Here is a 23447-nt window from a genome sequence, read left to right on the forward strand (position 1 = left end):
TATTTTATCATGCCTACAGCTCTCCACGTTCAGCCTTACAAGACAGTCTCGATTTTAAAAAACATAATCTTCACTTGTTTTTAAGATCAGCAGGTCATGTGTATTTGTTATTTGCATGACAAGTCTGTTCTAAAGGCTGTAGCTAAAAGGCAGGCTTGTTCAATGCTCTCAGTGTACCAAACTGTAACAAAATAAAGTGCTAAAACAACTCACCGTTGTTGACAGAGATCAAATGAATGGAGAAAAGCGTTTCTCTTGCCCCCAAAGGCTCCCCTTAGTTCATGCCATGTCAGTTACACACACTGAGCTCAGAAAGATATTTTCCCTTTCCCAACTCAGATCCTTTCCAGATGTGAGCAGCAAAACTAGAGCGAGAAATAGGCAACCGTCTCCCAAAGAGAATTTCCTGTCCCTTTGCAGTGAAATCGGAGAGGAATTTTCCAAACTTACCATATGGGAAAATGTGAGCAGAGATAAGGGGGGAAGCAGCTGTAGTCTGAACATAAAGACTTGGGCAAGGAACAACCTCCAGTCTCTCGTCAGCACACTTTGCGAGACCAGCAAGAGATGCCAAAAAGAGGAGCAATTTAAAGAACTGATGGAAGGGAAGCAGCGGCTGCACATGCTTAACATTTCACTGCATGGTATTTACATTGTCAGTGCAAAATTTATTTATTTAAGGAGCATGCCAAATTCTGGATCTCCCACCCACCCTGCTGTTGGGAAGAATTTGTTAATTTCATCCAGCCCCATCTTTTCCTCTCTAGCTCTCCTTGGTTTTCACCCCATCAGCAGATCTTCAGGGACCAGAGAAAGCCTGCAAAATCCCAGAAACCTCAGGATAGAGTTCCAGAATCTGAGACAAACCAAAAATCCTTCCTTCTACCCCAGTCCATCCTCCTCTTCTCCATTCCCCCCACCCCAGCATTTCACTCACCTCCTCCCCCTACCCCCAACAATCTGTTTTGGGCACGATCATTGCATTTCCTGTTCATTCTCCACTTCGCAGGAGGGAGATGAGCTGCTCTTTATCACATATTAGCTCTGAGTGCACTAGCATTTCCAGGCAATGTGATGGGTTTTTGACACCAGGAGCGGGTTATTCCAGCAAGAGGTGGCATACTGTAAAGAAAACAATCTGTTGCACGGATGGCCTGCTGTGGCTTGTACTGTACCTGTAAGAAATCTGCAGGCAAGCTCTCCCTGCTCAGAAAAAGGCCTTCCTGGTCCTTGCTGTGCTCCAAAAAAAAAAAAAAAGACTCTTCCCTTCAGACTCCAGCTGAATACTTAGTTAACACCCATTCAGTTGTTTTGTCCCCCGCTTCTTCCAGGCTTATATAATCAACTGGAACTGATCCAACCCAGACCACGAGCAGGTTCCCAAAAGTCAGTGTGGGAAGTGTGTGTTTTTATTAAAAAAAGAAAAAAAAATTGGCTGCTGTGTTTTAAAATGATTCAGAGATCTAGGATTTATTCTGCACTTCCCACCCTCCTCTGCCATAGTCCCCATTGTGTGACACCCCCCCCCCCAGACCACACACAACAAAGGCAACACAAAGCAGCAATCTGTTTTCAGGGAGCCGGAGACAATTATGGAGGGGTCTGGTGCTGTTTCGCTCAGAGTAACATGTGCCTCTGAAAATCAGATGAAGAGAGGAGAAGCAGGAGGCCCATGGCAGCCCAACTCGTTAATCATTTTAGAAAAAAGACGTTAAGTGAGAGGGGACAGGACTTGCTCCCTCTTGAGAATGGTATTTTTCCCGAGGCTTGTGCTTTGTTTTAAATTAATGATTCAAGATACTCCCAAACTGTTGCTTTCTGCACTTGCTTATCCTCTTCTAGCACACCGCATCTGGACTCTTTCCTATCTGCTCAGCCCCCGGACCCTTTGCATTTCCATTATGAGAAGCTGCTAGACAAACCACTCCCAAACCAGCCCTTTAATCATGCCAAGTCTGAGTTTGCTACAGTGACTATTAATCCAAACTGAAGGGCATGACTCCAGTATACTTATGTAACCCTTAGTAAGTGATAATAGCCATCAGTTAGATCAGATCCTCTATGCAGACATATAAAGGAAGCTGTGCCTGCCCCCAATGAGCTCACAATCTAAGTCTAAGGAATACATGCAGAAAATACTGCCAGCCAAACTCATTTAGTGTAATGCCCCATCTCTAAGAGTGCCATACCCAGTTGATAACATTAGCAGTTAACACCTGCAAGAAGGAATATTTTTAGCCTGAAAAGCTTAAGTACCAACATTTAAATTGTGATACAATTCCTTCTGCAGGTCACTGGGATCTGCAGAAATAGGTCCTTAAGCAGTCTGGTTTTGACAGGACGTCTAGCTATTTAAAGTGACAGTTGCTGTATTCCATATATTTACAGAACCCAAAAGTGTTTCTGCAACGTGCCTAGAACATGGGAGATGCATGGTGTGAGAGCTCCACCTCTGCACTGGCCTCTTAAAGCCAGGCTAAAAGCCCCTGTTCCAGCCAGAGGACGGCTCTCCCGGCACAGGTGCTGTGAAGGACCCCACTGGAAGCTCTGGCACAGAGTGCACATTGGGCCAAGCTGCAGCACACAGTACTGTGGAGAACCCAGACCGCCAATGCCATGGTGCATAGGGCCACCCTAGGAGGCTGCCATAATTTAGGCAGGCTCTGAGAGCTGTGTAATTTAGGCCAGGGCCTCTCCAATCCCCAGAGCAGCCCCGGATCAGGAAGGCACAAAGGTGGCTTTAAAGCCATCATAGCCCTCCTCCCCCTGGCCTGTACCTGTTAGAGGCTCAGCACATAATCTCACTGGTTGTAAACTCTTTAGGAGAAGGGAAATATAAATGTAGACTGACATGATGAGTAAGCGACAAACATCAGGAAAGAGATGGATGGGGTGAGGACAACAAAGGGTACGAGCAATGGGATAACCTGGCAGCTCATTTCAGATGTGCACATTCTGATTGTTCAGTTACAAGTGATTATATATCATGGGATTATTGACTCAGTTGTGGGCAGCATGGAAGGAGTGAGTGAGAGGGATTAGTTAGATTAAGTTTACTTTTAATAGAGTCTAAAACATTGCAAAAATTTGCTTACCTTTGCTTTCTCTTATCCTTTGCGTCCGTCCTTGTCAACCTGGGCTTGTTACAGAAACATTGATACTCCTGAAGAGACGCCAAGACAAACCTTTTATAAAAAGCATCTTTCAGGTAAATTGCCATATATACTCTCTTAAAGATGGAAAACTTTGGTATCCAATGTGATTCCGTACTGAGGCAGGTATTCAAATCCAAGATATAAACTATATGGCCTAATCCTAAACCCACTAGCCTCTTTCCACTGATTTTAGTGACTTTAGTTCAGACCCCTAATTTTCTTGGAGGACATACATTTTTTCATGTTTCCTAACAATAACTGTGTATGGCTTTTAACTGACCATATACAGTTGATACAAAGTGTATTTTGTACTTTTCTCTATTATGTATCACAAATCCTGATTAATTTGATGTAGCACTGATAATATTTCTGTACCTCTTAAAAATAACTACCACCTCCTGGTTTGTGACTCCACTTAAAGGGCTATATTTGGTCATCTGTTTTTAAGCAGAGCTACCTGTTGAAGTTGGTGGGAAATTCTGCTTAAAAAATATACAGCACAATATGGCCCATGGTGTCACTCCTGCAAGTGGTGCACCTGGTTTTTGTTTTTAGCACTGTAAAAACTGGTTCCACACCACACTGAGTGGCTCTTCACCATGTGTCCTCCATATGTGGTTTGCTTCCTCAGATATTGATTTTTCATAATTAAAGAGATTTTGTCCCCTGCCTTTTATCTGCCAGTCTAGTCCTGGGCATCATTAGTCTCCATTTATTGAGAACTGACATTCAGCTCGGCACCATATAAATCAGAGGAGAGAAAGTCCCTGCTCCAGGAAGTTTACAATCTAAAACGATCAACTACGAAGTGGGCACGTGGGAAGAGGATGGTCACACACAGCCTCATGCTTGTGTTGAGTGTTTATTTGTTACCAAGAACTTTTCCTCCCAGCAGTCTGCAATATGCCTTACACCAGTGGCTCTTTGCCTTTCCAGACTGCTGTATCCCTTTCAGGAGTCTCATTTATCTTTCACCTCACTTAAAAACGACTTGCTTACAAAATCAGACATAAAAACACAGAAGTGACATGGCGCTCTATTGCTGAAAAATTGCTGACTTTCTCATTTTGACCATACAATTATAAAATAAATCAATTGGAATACAAATATTGTGCTTACATTTCAGTGTATAGTATATAGTGCAGTATAAACAAGTCGTCTGTATGAAATTTTAGTTTGTACCGACTTTGCTAATGCTTTTTATGTAGCCTATTCTAAAACAAAGCAAATCTCTAGATGAGTTGATGTACACCCCCTCCCCTCCGGAAGACCTCTGCACACCCCCATGGGGTATGTGTACCCCTGGTTGAGAACCATTGCCTTACATGGCCCCAAAGAGTGGACGGTTGGCTCCAACACACACACACACACACACCCTAAATCTTCCTTCCTCCTCCTCCTGCTAACTGACTAAGCCTCTTCATCCATACTCCCCACCAGTGACAAGCAACCTGACCTCCCTTCACGACTCACCAAACCTATAAAAAATGCTCACGTACTCCATTAGTATAACAAAAAATGATCTATCCATCTATCCAATCCTGTCCCCACCTCAAAATGTCCTATGCGGCTATAGAAGTCTGCCCAAGGACCTGCATGCCATACTTCCCATGTGGCCATGCTAATCATAGGGCCAGCCCTATCTGACAACTTATAAAACTGTAGAAACTTGAAGCCCAAAACTGTTTCCCTAGATATCCCAGACCTGTGGTTCATGCACACTCATTCAGCTATGGAGAGTGCTCTAGCAAATGTGCCTGATTTGGGCGAGGCATTCTCAAAAGTTTGTGATCCTGCACTGAATGTATGGCCTATGTTTTCAAAGGTGATTAGTGATTTAAGTGCCCAAATTGAGACACCTTAAAGTGGCCTAATTTTCAGAAAGTGCTGAACTCCTACACTCTGAAAATCATCTCCCCTTTAAGTGTCTCAAGTTGGGCACCCAAAATCACTAATCACTTTTGAGCAGTTAGGCCTATGGTTTTAGGAGGATCTATCAAAACTCCATGGTGCTTAGCTTTGTCTTCAAATCAGGCAAAACAGCTAGGTTCAAATGCAAAATTCAAAGAGACAGAAAACAAAACAAACAAACAAAAATCAGAGGCTCTGAACCAAAAGTGAAATAGTAACACCAATTCCTGCAAGCCAAATCTGCTGAGTTAGACACAGCTCTGCTCATCAGCTCAGCATTGGAGACATGGATTTGATTTTCTACATGTACTGAAACATGTGTTTTGCACATTTTTAATACAAAAAATCATATATAAAAATTACATGGACTTTGCAAACAGATATAAAGATGAAAATATTAGGTCTGCCAACTCTGACAGTTTTTCTTTACCAATGTTAAATGATCAACAACTTAATTTCAGTTGATAAAACTAATGACATATTTCAAAAAGAAAAAGATTATTCATTGAAGCCCACAAACAAAGGGGGAACTTTATAAGGTTTAATTGCTGAAGATGAAATTTCTGCTCATATGAGCTGGGAACCTGAAACTACTAAGTCTACTGCCTGAAGGAGAAGTGTTGGGGTTTTTTAAGGCCTTTAATACCAAAAGTTATTTTCACATTTCCAGTGCAATACTTCACTGCCTGCAAGGGAGAATCAGAGAAATGGGGGAAAGGAATCAGGCTAACACAAAAAGATGATAAGGTACTTGAAATAGCAGCTTGCCAGAGTTCCACCATTCATCCAGTTTGGAGCACTCTGTCAATGTAGAGATGCACACATTCTGGAGATCAGGAAAACAGATGATCAAAAGGTATGGAGGATCTTAGTAATGAGATGGTGAAGTGCTTAAGCCTATGTTGTTTGGAGAAGACAAGGTTATGGAGGCAAACGGGGAATCTCCTTGCATGTATAGGTTCTTAAAGAGGTGACAAAGGCTTCGGTAATGATCTATTTACTTTATGCAACTTCTGAGAAACACATGGACAGTCTGGAAATGAAAGACACATGCAAGTTTAGGGTACATCAAAGAAGGACTTTGCCCCCATTCCCCATCACCAGTGTACGAAGCAAGTGATTCTTGGGCACAAGCAGAGTTTAAATTGCCACCAAATTTGGGGTCATGAAGGAATTTCATTCTACCACACATAAGCAAGGAACTTACTGGTTTTCACATCTCACTAACACTTGAACAGATTCTTCTCTATTACGATAAGATGGGGGTAAACATCCCATGTGATCCGATTGTTCTGGCTATAAAAGGTAAGAACATTGCACAGCACGGGAATCCTGATGATATTTGCCTGTTTCTTATACAGTACACAAAAACACTGTTGTGAGAGTTAAGGTTTCTCCATACATAACACACCTAGCACAAACCCAAGAAAACCAAGTTAAATTGTTTTACGATGGTTGAGATATCATCTGCAGATGGACACATGACTGTCAAATGTGTGGAAATACCTATGAACCTGCTGACTAGATATGTTTTTGATCTATAAACTTTCTGTGCTTGAAATTAGTAGCATTGAGCAGTTATTTGTTTGCATAAGGCAGATCTATCCAAACCCCACTGGACAATGGCAGTGTTTTCTGAAGGGAAGTCGCTCATTTGGATTTGCCAAGAAATTCTTGAGTAGCTCCAAAGGGTAAGAACCAGTCAGACCACAATCTTCAAAAAATGAAGGTAAAGAAGAAACCACTGCTTCTGGCGATTGCTGCTGGCCTCTTGCCATATGCTGCCACAATGACTGACAAAAAGGCCAGGGGGCAGGCAGACAGCAATGTCTGAGATACAGCAGCTATAACCAAGTGACCTCTAGCCAGTCAGCAACTCTGTTGACATTTAATAGCTGAGCTAACAAACCCACCAGCTAATCTTTTCAACTACATACCAGCCTCATGAAGCTGAATGAAAACCACCCTGAATATCAGCCTTTTTGGTTTTGTATTCTTTTCCCATTTTTTACTAGTAGAGGGATACCTCTATCTTAACATGCTTGTACTTGGGTTTTGCGGGGTTTTTTAACTCCAGAAGATGGCTGGTAGTGGGCATTTGGATAGAATCCACAGAATTTGAAAACATGTCCAGAGAATATTTCCTCAAACACCTAAAACTGCCCCAGGTTAGCATTGCTATCTAAAAGATCATACATTTCAGGGTTTCGGGGTCACATGCTTAAATCCTGAAACTTATTTTCATCTAAATTTTTGTAACTCTGTTTTAGAGGAGATGGGAAAGATTGTTGCCTAATCATCTGTAATTTGGGCAGGGAATGCCACACTGGGCATCAGAAAATTTCAGCCTGGGAGTGATTTGACCCTTCCTGTTGGTATGACAAATATATCAGTTGGCATTGACAATGTCCTATTATTTTAGGGCTGATAGCTAAGACTACTTTCCAAATTGTTAGGTAAAGCTTTTTAAGAATTCAGTTTATTTGGCATGATTTAATCAATCGGATACTTAGATTAATTCAAAGATCTGATGTTAATCCATTTTATTTTAATTTCATAGAATCATAGAATATCAGGGTTGGAAGAGACCTCAGGAGGTATCTAGTCCAACCCCCTGCTAAAAGCAGGACCAACCCCAACTAAACCATCCCAGCCAGGGCTTTGACTTGTTTATATGTATTTTATGCTTCTTTGCTTCTTTAGTTTAGCCAACAAATATATAAAATCAGAACATTATGTGAGATATTCTTCCCCAGACACTGGGTTCTCTACACTGAATCCTGCAGTAGATAACAGACTACTCTGTCACCCACTTGGTGATCCATAGAAAAACTGGCCCCAATAGTCCTCACAGTATGCACCATGAAAATTGATTTATATAATAAAATCTGACAAAAACGCCACACAGAATAGGAAAAGCATATTTAATTTTCTATTAAACATTTGACCAGAATACATTATTTTTCCACCAAATAAAAAGGAATAAGAATTTTTTACAGTATTAGGTAAAAACTTAAAAGAATTATCAGCTCTAGGAACATTTTATTAATAAGTATTTAAACAAAGCAGCTGTTATCTGATTTTCCTCTCAATCTTATTTCAAGGTGATGAGGCATTACAATTAATGCTGTGAATCTCAAAGCAAATTTTGGTCTGACCACTAATTTTGAATGTTTTTATTTACTTCTAGAGGTTTGGGTTTTTTTTTAATTTCCAAAGCAGTAGTATGGAAAATATTTTAAAAGCAGATTCCTAGGAGTTTAAAAAGAGTTACGTAGCTGTAGAGATCCCTCTCATAAAATAATTTTAATTAAAGAACCAATTTGTTAGATTTAAGTTCAGTGACACCAAAGTGACCTTTCTCATTAAAAATACATAAGGCTTTTTAAAATAATTCAGACTAGTTACCACCAAATTTTATTTATCTAATTCCTTGCATTATACTGTTTATAACCATGAATGCCTCAGTTTAGTCTGAAGTCACAATTACTACATTCACTTTGCACTAGACAGATATATGGAGTTCAGCAAGACAGTACTTAAATCTCTACTAACGCTCTGTTAAGTTTAGGAAAGATGGATTCGATTACCCAAATTTAGAAAAACGTGTACCACCGTTACTTTCAATGTCTAGTTCCACTCTGGATTTTGACAAACATATATATCAAGTCTTGTGTGTGAAGTGCAGTCAAATGAATTCAAAGTTTAGCTTTGCCTGGCTGAAGCTGTAGGCTCTGAAGCTTCATAGCCATGCCCATGTTCCCAGAAACCTTCAATTTACCTTGAAAGAAAGCCTGCAAAGACGAAATGAAGAATGTTATTTTGTCCTTTGGTTTTGATGCTTCTAATCCTTTCAGGTGACGATGTCCTGTCTTTATTGCACCACTTCATCCAAGGTTTATACTTAATCTTTGGAGGCTTTTAAATAGTATGGCAATACAGAATAGAAAAAGACTTTGTAGCATGGGCTGTAATTTCTTTACAGACTAAAACACATCACCTCTGTGGCAGTTACACGTAGACTCAGTTAAAGAATCAAGGAAAGAAAAAAAAATTGTAGAGAAGTAGGCATGTAACAATTCCCCATGTCAAAATGCTGCATTATAGACTGCTTTACATTTTTTACCTTTTAAATACTGAATCCAAAATGTGATGATAATGGAAGCTGCCAACCACAACTGTCTGTGAAGAATGAACAGAACATCTAGAATATGGGCCTTTGAGAATTAGGCCCCAATCCTGCAGAGATTTATGCACGTGATCAGTCCCAATAAAGTCAATGAGATGATTCACATACGTAAAGTTAAGCACGTATGTACATCTTTTCAGGATCAGGGCCTGATGGAACTTCCTGAAGTTTATATATAGTGCTACGTAATTGTGGTATCTAAGCAGTTAAGTATATTAAATGTCAGAAGTCTCTTTTACTACATAAGGAAGGACTTGGGCTCCACAAAAGCATGTCAGAACCCCTGAAATTTCAGTGATAGACCACAAAACAGAGTTAAATGTTTACTTCAGACAAATTACATAGAAATATTGGAAAGCAAAAGTGTATGTGGAAAAATTAGGACTTCAATATTCTATCTAAATATCTTACCAAGTTTGGCAAAAAAGTTTTGGGGTTGTTTTTTGTTATATTCTCAGCTTTGCATAAAAGTATACAGTGCAAAGAGAGAAGTTAATTTTCATAAATTTCATTAAGCCACCATCATATATGTTGGAGGGGGCTGGTGATGAGGAAAGCCAGACATTCCCAAATTGAATGGGATGGCTAACTACTACTACTTTTTTTCATTTCAGACTGCATCCTTTCTGCATGTCATGAAGCCTCCTCATAAGTGATTCATAGGCTACACACTGGAGTTCAGAGTGGAACATGTTTATCAGCCGAAAAGCCTTCCCAGATTGTGCATTACTGGCACTACTGTACCCAAACAACATTAACTTCTCTGTAGTAACACAACACAGTAACATATGATTCTGATAAAGGCAGTTTAGGGTTATGTGGTGCCAGATCAGATAAAACAGATTTTTAAAGAGATTTTTTTTTCTCACCCCCACATTGTATCAGTACAGGACAGTTAAGGTTGTTTGGATTTCTGCACTTTCACATATTTGGATATTTAAGTTTAAGGTTAAATCTGAATTTCTGGGTTTGCAACATTTGTTATTTGGGATAATTAGAAAATCCCTATAATGTATTTTACCCTAAATTAGTGGTGGATAAATTCAACCTTAATTCCATTTTATCACACTGTTAGTCCAGGAATTTCTTTGAGTAATTTTAATAATAAAACTCAAGGGAATTTCCAGACAAAAAGTGTTATATATGAACCGCAAGCAAGAATCCCAAAGAGAACATTACCCTGAGATATTTCTGATGATTTGAAAATATAAAGTATCAACTTAAAATTAAAACTAATTTTAACTTTTAGGCCAGATTCACCAGTATGTTCTGATGGCTTTATGCCACTCTGAAGCAGAGCAAATCAGCAAGAGCATACTGGCCAATTCAACTGGGGTTTATTTATTTATTTATTTTTTTACAGCTGCTTTGCATCACCAGAGCAGCACAAAACAGCCACAGCGTGTACCTCTGTTTCCTTCTCTCTCCCCTTGCCCAAATTCTCCCTGCTGCTTGTGTCTGCATCTATCTCCCTGTACACAACACCAGTTTTCCCCTCCTTTGTGCACTCCACAATCCCCTGCATATAGATACTAATTTCCCCCTTGTCTTCTCCTGCAACCTTCAGACCTCAAATTTCCCCTCCTGGCCTATCTGGTGAGTACATCCAGTATAATATGTAGCTTTTCAAAACAAATTTTTAGGATTAATGGTCTTTTTTGCCTTTATTTAAAAAATGAAAGCTTATCTGTCACAGAGGCTGGTTAATAAAAATCAGAGAGACTCAAGAATTGCCCTCTTTCTCAATGGCCATCTTCTCCCATGGTTTTCAATGGGACAGAGCATCAGCTGCCACCCACAGTCAAACTGACCACTGCCACCACTTGTTTCCAATAAGTGAAGCCCCCTATACTATCAGAAGGCAGAGAGGAACACTACGGGAAACAATCCCTTATAAAAATGACCATCTGAGAACAGCCAATGTCTTCCATCTCACTGAAAATAATGGGAGATGACAGCCATTTTGAAGGAGACCAGTTCTATGTAAAATTCTCTGCAGAAGAACAAAATTCCTCATCGCCATGCTAAAGGAGAAACTTCCACTTATGAAGAACAGGGGGAAAAAATTACCATTAATCCTAAAATTGTCTTAAAAAATAGCCTGCACATAAGATTTCAGTGAGTTTTTAAGTATCAGAAAAGTATAAAACATCTGTGTTATTCCATTATTAAGATTATTCAGGACAAAGATAAGGTCCAACATCAGGTGCTAAATTACTCAAAAGACTCATTTTAAAGTAATAAAATTTGCTTGTAAACTAATTAATACATTTGCTTGTAAAGTCTCACAAAATTGCAGTCTGTATTCAAAAAGAGTGAATGCTGTGATTTTGGTGAGGCTATGCTGTATTCTTCGTACACAACAAGCTGGTTGCGTCTCTGGTTTAAGTGCAAAAATGCTCAATTCACCCTTAACTATGGAACTGTGAGTGGCACTTTCATAATTTTCTAAATGTCCCAGTAGTGCAGTTACAAAACAGCAGGAATTTAATAAACAGTTTCAAGCATGAGAGTAACATTTTTAGAAGCAATATATGACTCAAGCACCTACAGAATCTTAGAATTGTGGCACAGTAACTGCCTTGTTTTAGACTGTTCAGTACTTAGGTGTTCTGTGACTAGTGTACTTTCTGCTATTTATTTCTTCAGCATGCAGCCTTGTTATAATAAGACTGAATAATGAAGCAATTCCAACCAGGAAATTTATTCATTGCACTTACTGATTGCCAGGTAAACATTCTGCCAAGTACGCTGGAAGTACATTAGTGTAAAAACCTATATTTGCTATTCTTTAGATCTAACAGGTGTTCAAAAAATACTCTTGCATAAAAAAGTATTGATCACTTATCCAAAAGAATCCAGAAAAAAATAAAGGTGTTGCTTCATAGCCTATAAATAAAATAATAAATAAAATAAAATAATAAATAAAAACAATTATAGATATTCAGCTTTTCATTTAATCTTCATTTTACTTACTGTCTGTGGATTTATTTTGCCAGTCATTAAAGCCAACAAGTCAGAATCAGCCATTGTAATTGTACAGTCAGCTTTCTTATCTGTAACACATAACAGAGACAGAGTTTGACTGTTTAGCTTCAAGTTGAGAGAAACAAAGCACTCTCAGGCATGAGTCACATTAAAGCTCCTGCGAATGTAGAGTAGTGGAATGATATTAAAAGAAGTCATGGTCTATAGGGTCACATGCTGCTTATTAACAGAGCTCAGCAGAAGTTGGAAGGAAGGGATAAAATATGAGCAAGACTCATTAGCAGGTATAGCAGCATAAGTACTGCATAATCACTAACAAATATTTGTTGGGTAAGTGTCAGAGGGAACTTGATTGAGAAACCCTGTTACATAAGGATCAGCAGGAGTCCCAGACGGGCAGTACTTAAATCTAAGTATGAATGCATTTGCTACAAAACCAAGTCCATTAATAATAAGGGGCACTGGGATTAGATGGGCTGGAGTATAGCAATAAGATTTAAAATTTTTCTCTAGACTGCTAGTACAAATCAGACCTAGGTCACTGGCAACTGGAAGTTGCTAATATCTGAGGACTGTTTGGGGCCTGTAAAGTGAGCCTGTGACCACAATCCAGTTCCAAAAGGAGTAGAGTCCACAGCAATAATCCATCACAATTGTTAATCTCAACTGAAATGAGGGAGAGATCCTCAACCACACTTTAGCCCCTTTATGCTGGGGAAAGGATCAGACATTAAATGGCCTCTAGAAGTCCTGGCTGGTTGGGATTTCCTTATTGCTGGCACTGCAGAAAAACAACTATAAAACTGTCTTACGAGGACCTCCTCACATGCCCAACTACAGAGGGTGTGCAAAATGTGGGAGGGAAACATCATATGTGTGACAGTGATCCTAGGGGCCACCACAGCCCCCAGAGCAGCCTAGGATCAGGAGGAGCCAGGGGCCTCTTAAAGCCTTCCCTTCTCCTGGTTTGCGAGTTCTGTGTTTATACCTCTGAGGGTATGTCTACATTGGAATCAAAGACCTGCAGCTGGCTCAGGTCAGCTGACTCGGACTCACAGGGCATGGGCTGTGGGGCTATAAAATGGCAGTATAGACATTTGGGCTCTGGCTGGAGCCAGACTTTGAAATGCTGCGAGGGAGGAGGGTCCAGAGCCCACACTCTAGCTAGAGTATCAACATAGCAATTTTATAGCCCTGCAGTTCAAGCCCAAGTCAGCTGACCCAAGCTGCGGCAGTGCCACAGGTCTTTTATCGCAATGTAGGTGTACCTTTAGAAATGCAGCACAGAACTTCACCTTCAATGGGCATAACATTATCTACTCTACATAGTCCCCCCAGAACCAGCTTGATGCTCATTTGCAGGGAAGGGAAATGTCACTTTCTGTTCTGCTCTTGGAACTACTAGGGGATTTTAATATTTGTGAAAGGTGCTGAAAACTAAGAAGTATTACTTCGTATTAGGTTTGGGAAACGTATTTAATTCCCCATTCACTGAGAAACAGATCCTTATGTGATTAGTTAAAAGTTAACTCCAGGAGTTAGATTCATATTTTTTCACCCTTTTGATTTGTATCGTGAACTTAATTTCTAAGTAGAAATAAAAACTTTAACTTGGATTAGATGTTTATTTTCTCCTGAGACAGTTCCTGGAGATATGTATCACTACACAAACTCCACCTTGAGGCATTTCCTGCCCAGAACCTTTCAAGAGGAGGCGTGTGTGTTCTGTTTTCCTTTGTACATTTCTTAACAAAAAGCTCACAGCCACAGCTGCTGAGTTAGTGCAACCCCAGGAGATTTCAAGATCTCCTTAACCATAAACCAGCTGAAAGTGTTATCATCTATTTCATCTGTATCTGTAACCACAACGAGTTTTCACTGACTTTCTTGACTGGATTTTAATTATGACAAAAGATAGACCAGTATCTCTATATAGCATTGTTCTTTAATGCATTCATAACAGAAAGAATAACGACTGAAAACATCTTCTCCTTAAACTAACAATACCTTACTTAAATTCTGCTAACTCAGTTGCAGATTTATGTCCAAGGACAAAATTACAAAAGACATGAACCATCCAATTCTCTGAAGTACAGTCAGTGAACAAGTCTGAGGTATTTTTACTCCACAGCAGTGGAGAGGAGAATGTCAAATACTGCCACTCTTTCTGTAATAGCATTATATATAATTCCCCCCACCAAGTTTTGTACCCTTACATGCAGCCAATGTTGATTTATCTTGTAATCAGTGGGTGCAGCAATTCTAGACATGGGCCAGGCATGCTCCAATTTGCAGCTGCAATTAAGCCTGCCCCCCAGATTTCAAGAACAATCTTCTATCTGTCCTTTCAGGCATTTCTAGGCTATCCATTAGTGTAGTAGCCACCCGATTCTGTTTATTCTGGCACTGGTGCTTCCAAGAGTCATGTATGTTCTAATCTCCTCAAATACTGCTTATCTAACTGGAAAGTCTTAAAAAAGTGTCATAGGAAATATGAGGACAGAAGGAGAAGAAGAAGAGGAACAGCACTTAATCTTAGCCATAACCAAACAATGAGGATTAAAACTTAACTTCATTTGTCAATGATGAGGTGGGGATTTTAAAAATAATGTAGTTCTTGTTTAACTAAAGAAGTTCATATTTTACGTAACCTTCGAGGACCTGATAGTTCCCTTTCATTCTGATAACATGGGTTATACCAAAAGACATACTGTAGAGATAACAGCACTGACCTGAATTAATATCCACAGAGCCTTTACCATTTTTCACATCTACTATCCAGGTTGCTTCTTTACCATCAGGACCATCTTTTACTTTGAAGGCAAAGATACCACCAATTTTCTTGACAAAATGTTCTCCTTCCTGTAATTATGCATAAGTTACATTTGATGGACAAGTGAATCACTTCATTCCATCAGCTTTGGCACAATTAAAATAATTTGTTTTAAACAGATGATTACACCAAGTAGCAATGGATGAATCTTTCAACCTGTTATTAAAGATCTATTCAATTCATTCTGATAAGCTTAATTTAGCACACGCAAACCTGAATTTATGTACTATAGCTATTGTACATAAATACATACTCTTTGGAAGTTGAATATCTGTTAATTTTGAGACCAATGGTAATATATAATTGCTTTAATTAATGTAATCATTCCCCATTTTTTGGAGTTACACCTCCCAACATACTGATAAAAGTCTACTAAACCCAAAAAGAACAAATAATTCCAAGGTCTCAAATAACTGTCATTTACAAATATGAGTTTAAAAGCAAAGATCAAATATATTATAAAAAACAGGTAAATATGAATACTTGCTTGAAAATGACAGGCTTGCCCTATTATAATTTTTGCTTTAAGCTTGGAAACAGGCCTTGTTACCGTGGAGGAAAATCGAAAGAGGGCCTTAAAACTCTGGTCAAGCTAGTAGGCCTAAAGTATTGGCCGAGCATGTTTCTGTTTTTTCATGGCCGAATGGAAAGTCCCCAAAATGGAACAATGGCTTTCTGTGTATAGGGGGCATGAGGAGGAAAAGTCCCCAAACAGGACAATTTGCAATAGCCACGCTTAAGAAATATATAACCGTAACAGTACTGTCAGAAAAGTCAAACGCCAAAAGAACCAGACTGTGAATAACAACAAGAAGAAAGGCTGAATATGGGAATATGATTATTCTTTTTGCTTTTGACCTGTATTGATTTTGCAATGTATTCCAAATAAGGTAATTAAGACGAAAGCATAGGTAATTTGTTTGTGGTTTTAAGCTTTAAAAGCTTATGTGTTCCTTGAATCAGGGGGGCAGCTCCGATAGCTGTCACCCCCTGCGCGCTTGTATTCAATAAAGGAAGCCTGATCCAAACACAACTCGTGGTCTTTTTCCACTACATTACCATTCTTTCATTATAGCAAGCAGCAAACACCAAATAAAAGCTGAAAATTAACAACAGTAACTAGGTGAGCACAATACACAAAGATCGACAACAGAAAAGGAGGAAAATCAAAGACTAAATAAAGTAACACGTAAATGCAACAGGTTAGCAAAGTTTGAATGAGAAATACAAAGAAATTGAACAAGTGGATAAGGAGAACAAAGTGAGATATATAGCTCACGAAAGCTCATGCTACAATAAATTTGTTAGTCTTTAAGGTGCCACAAGTACTCCTGTTTTTTTTGCAAAAACAGAAGAGACTTTAATTAAACAAAAGTGATCAATACGACCCTTAAGGACAAAAATGGACAATATCTCAATATCTAAAAGACAAGAATGAGTTATGGCAAAAATATATCAAGGAACTATGATGACAGGCCTGAAAAACCTCAACTAGAGATCAGTCAGGGAAGCCCACCAATAACTGATGAAGAAATCATGGCAGCAATAAAAATGCTTCTGAATGGAAAAGCACTAGGATGTGATGAAATACCAGCTGAATTGTTAAAAAACATAGGGGATGAAGGATTGAAAGCCCTGGCATAGGTAATGAAGAGTATGAATGTTTTATAGTCTTTACAATCCATAGTGGTGTTCTTTTTTGGGATTTTCATACACAGTGAAGTTGTAAAATCAATCAGACTAGTATCACATGCCTCTAAGACACTTTTGTGAGTTGTTCAAGACCAAATACAAGGAAAGATTGATAAGGAAGAAAGTGAACAACAATATGGAATAAAAAATGAATAGGACACCACAAACAGCATTATGAACATGAAGCTCATCTTAGAAAGATCAATAGAAATGGGGAAACAGCATACTTGTGTTTCACTGACTTCTAAAAAGCCCTTGAGGGAACAACTACAAATTTCTCAATATAGTAAGATCTGTAGGGACTGATGGGTACAAACTCCCAGTAATGAATGGCATTAGAAGGCAATTATATTGGGAGATGAAAAGGGAAAACATGGCAAGTATTTGATTAAATTAATTGAAGAAATAGAAGGTTTTAACATGAATGGAAAATGGGTGAATAATATTCGCTATGCAGATGACAGTATTGTTGGCTGATTCAGAAGACAGTCTGATGAAGTTAGTGAAGATTGTATATAAATATGGCAAAGAATATGGCCTAGAGTTGAATATGGACAAGACAAAAATTATGGGCGTATCAAGGATCCTAGGAAAACATGCAAGATTCCAGTGAACAGCACAACTATACAGCAAGTGAGAAATTATTGCTACTTAGGAAGCATCATTATAGAAGATGGAAGATTGGATACTGAAGTCAGCACCAGAACAGCTAGAGCAAGACATTCTGGAAGAATAAACATCTGATGAGAAGGGACATGAATCTGAAGATTAAATTCCAACTCATAAAAACTTGTATTTGGTCTGTGTTAAAATCACAATTGTGAATAACAAAAATTCAATCCTTCAAATTATGGTGTTACAGAAAAATTCAGAAAATATCATATAAAAACCACATAACTAACTAACAAGTACTGGAAATGATTGGCACTCAGCAAAAGTTAGATTTTCTGACAAGAAAGTTTTTATTTCAGGCCACATTTTAAGTGGTTGAGAGTGTGATGTATGTTTACAGGCACTGGAAGGGAAAGTTGATGACAGAAAAACATGAGGCAGAAAAAGAAGAATTTAGATGGATGATGTGGTATCTTGGGTGGATCAAAAAGACGATTCATCCACAAATAGATAAGCAGAGGACCATACAGAATGGGCTACCAAAGTTGCAAATCTCCAGTAATGGAGAGGCCATATTAGAAGAACCCAGTGAACTACTAGGACCTGCCAGCAACTTGGAGCAAATTGTTTTAAGAACAAAGATCAGTTTGATAATTTAGAGTAATTAAAGTGTTTTTGTAACTCACTTTACCTTCTGTGTACCAGAAGCATAGCCTAGCAAATTCACAAATCACATCAGTTTCAAATTTTATATTACTAATGAAGAGAACTGGACTATTTATACGCTTAAAGTTAAGCACACGCTCAAGTGCTTTAATAGACTGGGCCAATGTGCTCATCACCTTGCAGGATCAAGCCTATAATGAGTAGCTCCTCTCCCAGCAACCTGTCAGAGGTGGAAGGAGGATGGGTTGAAATTTTGCAGGCATAGTAGCAGCCTCTCTCAGCCCCAAAATCCTCTGTAGAGGTGGCAGAAGTTCCCCACACTCACTCCACCCAAATTAGTATTGGTGGGCTTCCCACCCTGCACACAGAGCCCTTTATCGGTGTGGTTATTGTCAGTTTGGGGTAAGTGCATCTGCATTCCCTCTCTGTGGTCCACTCCAGGAATACCGCCCAGTGAGGTCTCGGATCTCTAGCCATCACCTGTCTCTGGGCAGGAACCCTTGTCCCACTCCCTTCCGCATGTGGGTTTTAAGGCTGCCTAGCCCCGTGTCACACTGTAATATCCCCAGAAAGCCATCTGTGTAAAGGTCAGCACCTGGGCTGCGCTTTCTCTCTGGTAAAAACCCTGTCATTGTTTTCAGTGACCATGCAGATCTTTCTCAGCAGACAATAGGACCAAAAAAGCATTAAAAAAAAAACCAATAAGAGTTCCTACAGGAGTGCTAAAACCTTACCAGAAGTCACCCATCAGTCTGATGGGGCCCTAATAAGACAAAGTCTTTCCAACCTTTCCACAAGGGTTGGTGACCCCTTGGACAGAAGGTCCTGTTCATTTACTGGATCAGTAAGAAGGACCTGTATCAGTTCAGCTTTTTATGCCAAAAGAGTCTCTGGAAAACCCAGTTTGAATGAGTATATGCAAACACCCCAGAAGGTAGTGCTTTGGAGTTGTTTACATATCCCAGGTTACCACCTCCCACAGTTTTTAGTTCCAGGAAGAACTGATATAACCCACCCTCAGAGAGCAGAACACAATCATCCAAAATTCATCCATAAATTTAGTACGATGGTCCCCAAAAATACTGCCTAGGATTGCAATATCTGTCACAGTTACCACCTACACAGTGCTTCCCGCTCCAAAGTGTGGAGTGGCAAATCACTCAGACAGACACCTGATTGTCAACAGCAACAACCAATTTTCTCCCTCAACACACATAGCGATCCTCTTAGTAGACTTAAGAAGGGGTCACATCTCTCATTTTGAAAACATGCATGTATTCTGCCAAAGTTTATGCACCTTACATTGAACAGATCTCACTCTGGACAAGTACATTTTTCAAGTCTTTGCATGCAGCGAGGCACATGAGGTGTGAATTAAAGCTAGATGATCAACCTTAACTCTGAAGCCAAAGCATAATAAATAAAAAGTTAAGTCTCCCATTATAAAGACTTTAAAAAAAGAAATAAAGGGATTTACCTCTTCAAGTTTCTTTTCAATCTCTTTGAAGACAAGATGGGCCTTAAATCCATCAACAGTTGCCCTGGTGGGAATAGCCTGGATGCGCTGGCTGCTGAAATGAAAGGAAACCACTCATTTAAATCACTTAGGCTGTCTGTCACTGAAAAGTAAACTCAAGTTATCTACATTCAAGTTAGCCTGGCTCAAATGAGAGCAGCCACACTACAAAGTAGTGCTCCAAAGTAGTGCTCTGTGCTCCAACTGCACAGAGTGATTATGTTAGCGGGTGATGAGTTATGCAAACTCAAGCTGTAGCCTATATCCGGACAGGCCAGCCAACTAGAGTTAAAAGCACCATCACACTTAAGTTAATGGTGTGTGGGGGGGGAATGGGATTCAAGCTATAATGCAAGTTAACTGCAGTAAACACAAGACCTTAGAATCATGTGAAGAACCTAACAAATAACCCTCTATTCCGTACAAATCCATCTCATCTAGAGCTACATATAAAGGCACCAAGTTCTGCTCTTATTTACCTGGATGTATACCCAGAGTAACTTTTAATTACGGGAGCCACTGAATACAGTACATCTAGCTTGATGACTTAAACCAAGGTTGCACCAGTATGAAATAAAATTTAGTAAGATCTTTATGACCATGAAATGCAATAGCTTTCCCTTTGTTACCCAATGTTAACATATCACACTACAATTGCATAGCTAAATGATGCGAACAGAGGAGCTTAACTTTTTTTTAAATGCCAACATCTTACATATGTTTAGTGCAATTCTTCTAGTAGAGGTCTTTTACAGGCAAAGCCTTTTGGAAAAACAACTTTAATAAGAAAGCAGCAATTGATAGCTGGCTAGATTTTAATTTCTATACTTTGAAAGTTGTCTTCAGGAAAAAAGAAAAAAAAAATCTCACGAGCAGTTCCCCCAACCAAATTTTTGTAAGATCATAATTATGTCAAAGAAAAGTCAAATAAATGGGTTGTAGTAATAATTGCTAATTGCAGTTATTTAGGAGGAACACAATCAGTTGAGTATGCAAAACCTTTCCTCACACACAAAGGAGAGCACTATTGTCAGTAATTCAGGATATGCTAGCAATGTAGAGACAATGCAAAGACTGTCCTTGCTCCAAAGAGCTTACAATTTAGAAAGACAAAAAAAAAAGGGGGCTCAGGAAAGTAAATAATTGTGGCAGATAAGGCCATTTCCTGCAATATACGTGAAAAAAAACTAACTGAATTAAGTTTAAGTATCTTTGGAGTCCATTATATTAAATGCAAAGGTTATGTATTATTGTCGGCCAGGATTGTATGTAACCTCTTTAGGGGGGAGAGATGATGTGAAACCTGGAAAGGGTTATGAACTTCAAAGGGCTATAGTGAAAGTGGGCCAGACAAAAATGGACCTTTGGGACAAACAGTCAAGCAGTTTGCCTGGGAAATCTCTATAGGGACCTGAATGCAAATTCCCCATCTCTGGTTATGCAAAAATCCAGTCTTTTGAAGCTACACCCTGAGCAGAAGACCATTATCTGCTGATTACCTATTCCGAGAGTCTCAGAATTAAAGGTACAAGCTATATAAAGGAAAGACTGAACTATTCACAATGGTTCTGAATCTGAGACAGTTATGAACTTGTAACCCTGGGGGAAGCTCCGTTGTGGATTCTGAAGAACTAATACCTGCCAGGGCCTGAGGTTGGAGTTGGGGTGACTTCTGATAAGTTTTTTAGCATGCATTTAGGTTCTTCTATTGTTTTTAATATGTTTTCTCCATAATACTGTCACCTTAAAAATAAGTGTGCTTGCTTGTAAAGAACTGTGTGGTAACTTGCGATTGCTGGCAATTACAGCCATTCACAGCCTTCAGAGAGAAAGCAAAAGCACAGATGCTGGCCTATTTAGGGGATGAAACAGGGTAGGCGAACTGGGCAGCCTGGAAAAAACATGGCTCGTAGAGAAAGAAATGTGAGTCTCTAGCAAAGAGATGCGACTGTTGAGGAGCCAGGAGCCTAAAGTGGGTGCCCTTGGTGGACCACGAGGAAGAAATACAGGTGCTGTTGCCCTGAACTGTGACAATAATATACAACACTTATTGAGTTAGTGTGTTTAGAAATCTGTATTGATGCCTATTGCGAAGTCTCCTGAACTAAACAATTATAAAAATCAATTAAATAACACACCACCCTGGGCTTTTACACTAAAAATCCTCATTTCCTATTATAAAGGGCAAATAAAAGCCTGGCCAAAAAGACAGACAGGGTCTTACAACGTTGCTTAAAGGCTTCTAAACTCTGGCATGCTGACAAAAGGATCAGATTCCAGAGGCCTGGGTCTCCCACCAAGAACACTATATCACAACAGCAATGAAAAAGAGTAACCTCATGACATCTTTTGCTTTTATTTTCAACCTTCCAATCTCAACATCATTAATGAAAAATCAAACTCTTTGCTGTTTCATTCAGCACTCGCTGGAGTACATTAGTACAGTTGGCATGCATGGGAACTAGACTGTGAAATCAAATTAGAAATGAGTTGGAGAAAAACCTCTCTCTCTCTCTCTGAAATTTTACAAGAGATAATTTTGTTGTTCATGTTTTGAAAGCAACAGATATTAAATATGGAACGGAGATGTCAAAAAGCCGTATAAACCAACATTAGAGAGACAAGATGATTGAGTAAGAGAGACAAGCTTTTGAGCTACAGAGAGCTCTCTTCTTCAAGTCTTCTTCAAACTACAACAACACTCCACATGTATAAACCAACATGTCAGTTTTTCTAAACAAGGCTGAAAGTGAAAACAAGGGACAATATATTCTAGCAAGTTCCCTCCCAAATCCTTTTATTTTTATGGACTGGCATTTTTGGCGCAACCCCTGTTCATATTAATAATTTAAAACTACAACACATATAAAATTTTGAAAATAAAAAGATTTGGAATTGCTTTACGGGAATGGGGCAATTATGTATTTACAATGGTATGGCATTCTACAACCCTGGCCAAAACTGGATGAGCCACAGGAAGGTATAAAACTCCTACAATGCCACTTAAATACGCGTATTATACAATAAGGGAATTTCTCTATGACCACACCTGACAGTTCGCCAGTGAAAATCTGATGACCCTTACAGCTACTATAGAAGATATTTTTATTCATATAGATTTACCATTTTTAATCTTACCAAATTCTTGGCCTAGATAATCCCATGACAGAGTTCCTCAGATTAATTACCTGTTTAATTTTTTAAAAATTAATGTTCTTTGTTGTCTTTTAATGTTTACCACCACCCGTATCCTTTTACTATGGGACCAGAAAAATATGAAAACTCAAATGGACTTCCATATACCTTTTATTAATTTATATACCTGTAGTGTATCTTCTTTTACTCTTGCCTGTCTGAATTAAGAAACTCTATATCCTATAATCTCTCTTTGTATGGAAACTCCCTCATATGCCTATAATCCGAATTATCTCTCTGCTGTAAGAACATGTATACATACACTTGTTCCTAAACTTGGGGGGGGGGTTATGCCTACAATACTCTTTTTAAACAAATACTATTGCAAAAATATTTGTACAAGCAGGAACACCAACCCCAATTCCTATGCAAATATTCCACATCTGTCATCACCAAAGCCATCAGATATTCACATCACTATCAAAATCTGTGATGGGGATTATTAAACCCTTCCCAATAGTAAACAAACTTCCAATAAGCAGTAACAAACCTTACACTGTACAGATTTTGAAACAGGCATCTCTGTTGCTAGTAGGATTGGAAATCCTGGCCCCACTGAAGACAATGGCAAAACTCCATTAAATAAGAACCCCAAAGAAAAATATCAGGCGCTTGCTAGTTTAAAAAACAAAATCCCACTCACATGTTCTCTGTGAAAATAAGATTTTTCTACTACAAAAAATAACTGCT

At 39.0% G+C, this 23447-nt stretch overlaps 2 protein-coding genes across 8 annotated transcripts in view; both read right to left on the minus strand.

The window, feature by feature from the left end:
- PODN (podocan) overlaps positions 1–348 on the minus strand; it is a 35714-nt gene extending 35366 nt beyond the window's left edge. For all 3 annotated transcript variants that reach the window (XM_039483737.1, XM_039483736.1, XM_039483739.1), the window contains exon 1: positions 214–348. The gene's annotated coding sequence lies outside the window, so the exon portion shown is untranslated. The remainder of the gene's footprint in view (positions 1–213) is intronic.
- Positions 349–8274: 7926 nt separating this feature from the next.
- The window catches only part of SCP2 (sterol carrier protein 2), a 48258-nt gene continuing 33085 nt past the window's right edge, over positions 8275–23447 (minus strand). For 4 of the 5 annotated variants that reach the window (XM_039483743.1, XM_039483745.1, XM_039483746.1 and 1 more), the window contains exons 13-16: positions 19524–19617; positions 14976–15105; positions 12232–12311; positions 8275–8860 (exon numbers count right to left, since the gene is read on the minus strand). In XM_039483743.1, the coding sequence (XP_039339677.1) occupies positions 8765–8860; positions 12232–12311; positions 14976–15105; positions 19524–19617 (400 nt within the window). In that variant the 3' untranslated portion in view covers positions 8275–8764. The remainder of the gene's footprint in view (positions 8861–12231; positions 12312–14975; positions 15106–19523; positions 19618–23447) is intronic. The other variant, XM_039483744.1, reaches the window with a different exon arrangement.

The sequence above is a fragment of the Mauremys reevesii genome, linkage group 8, assembly GCF_016161935.1.
Source record: "Mauremys reevesii isolate NIE-2019 linkage group 8, ASM1616193v1, whole genome shotgun sequence".
In the NCBI taxonomy this organism is placed as follows: Eukaryota; Metazoa; Chordata; order Testudines; family Geoemydidae; genus Mauremys; species Mauremys reevesii.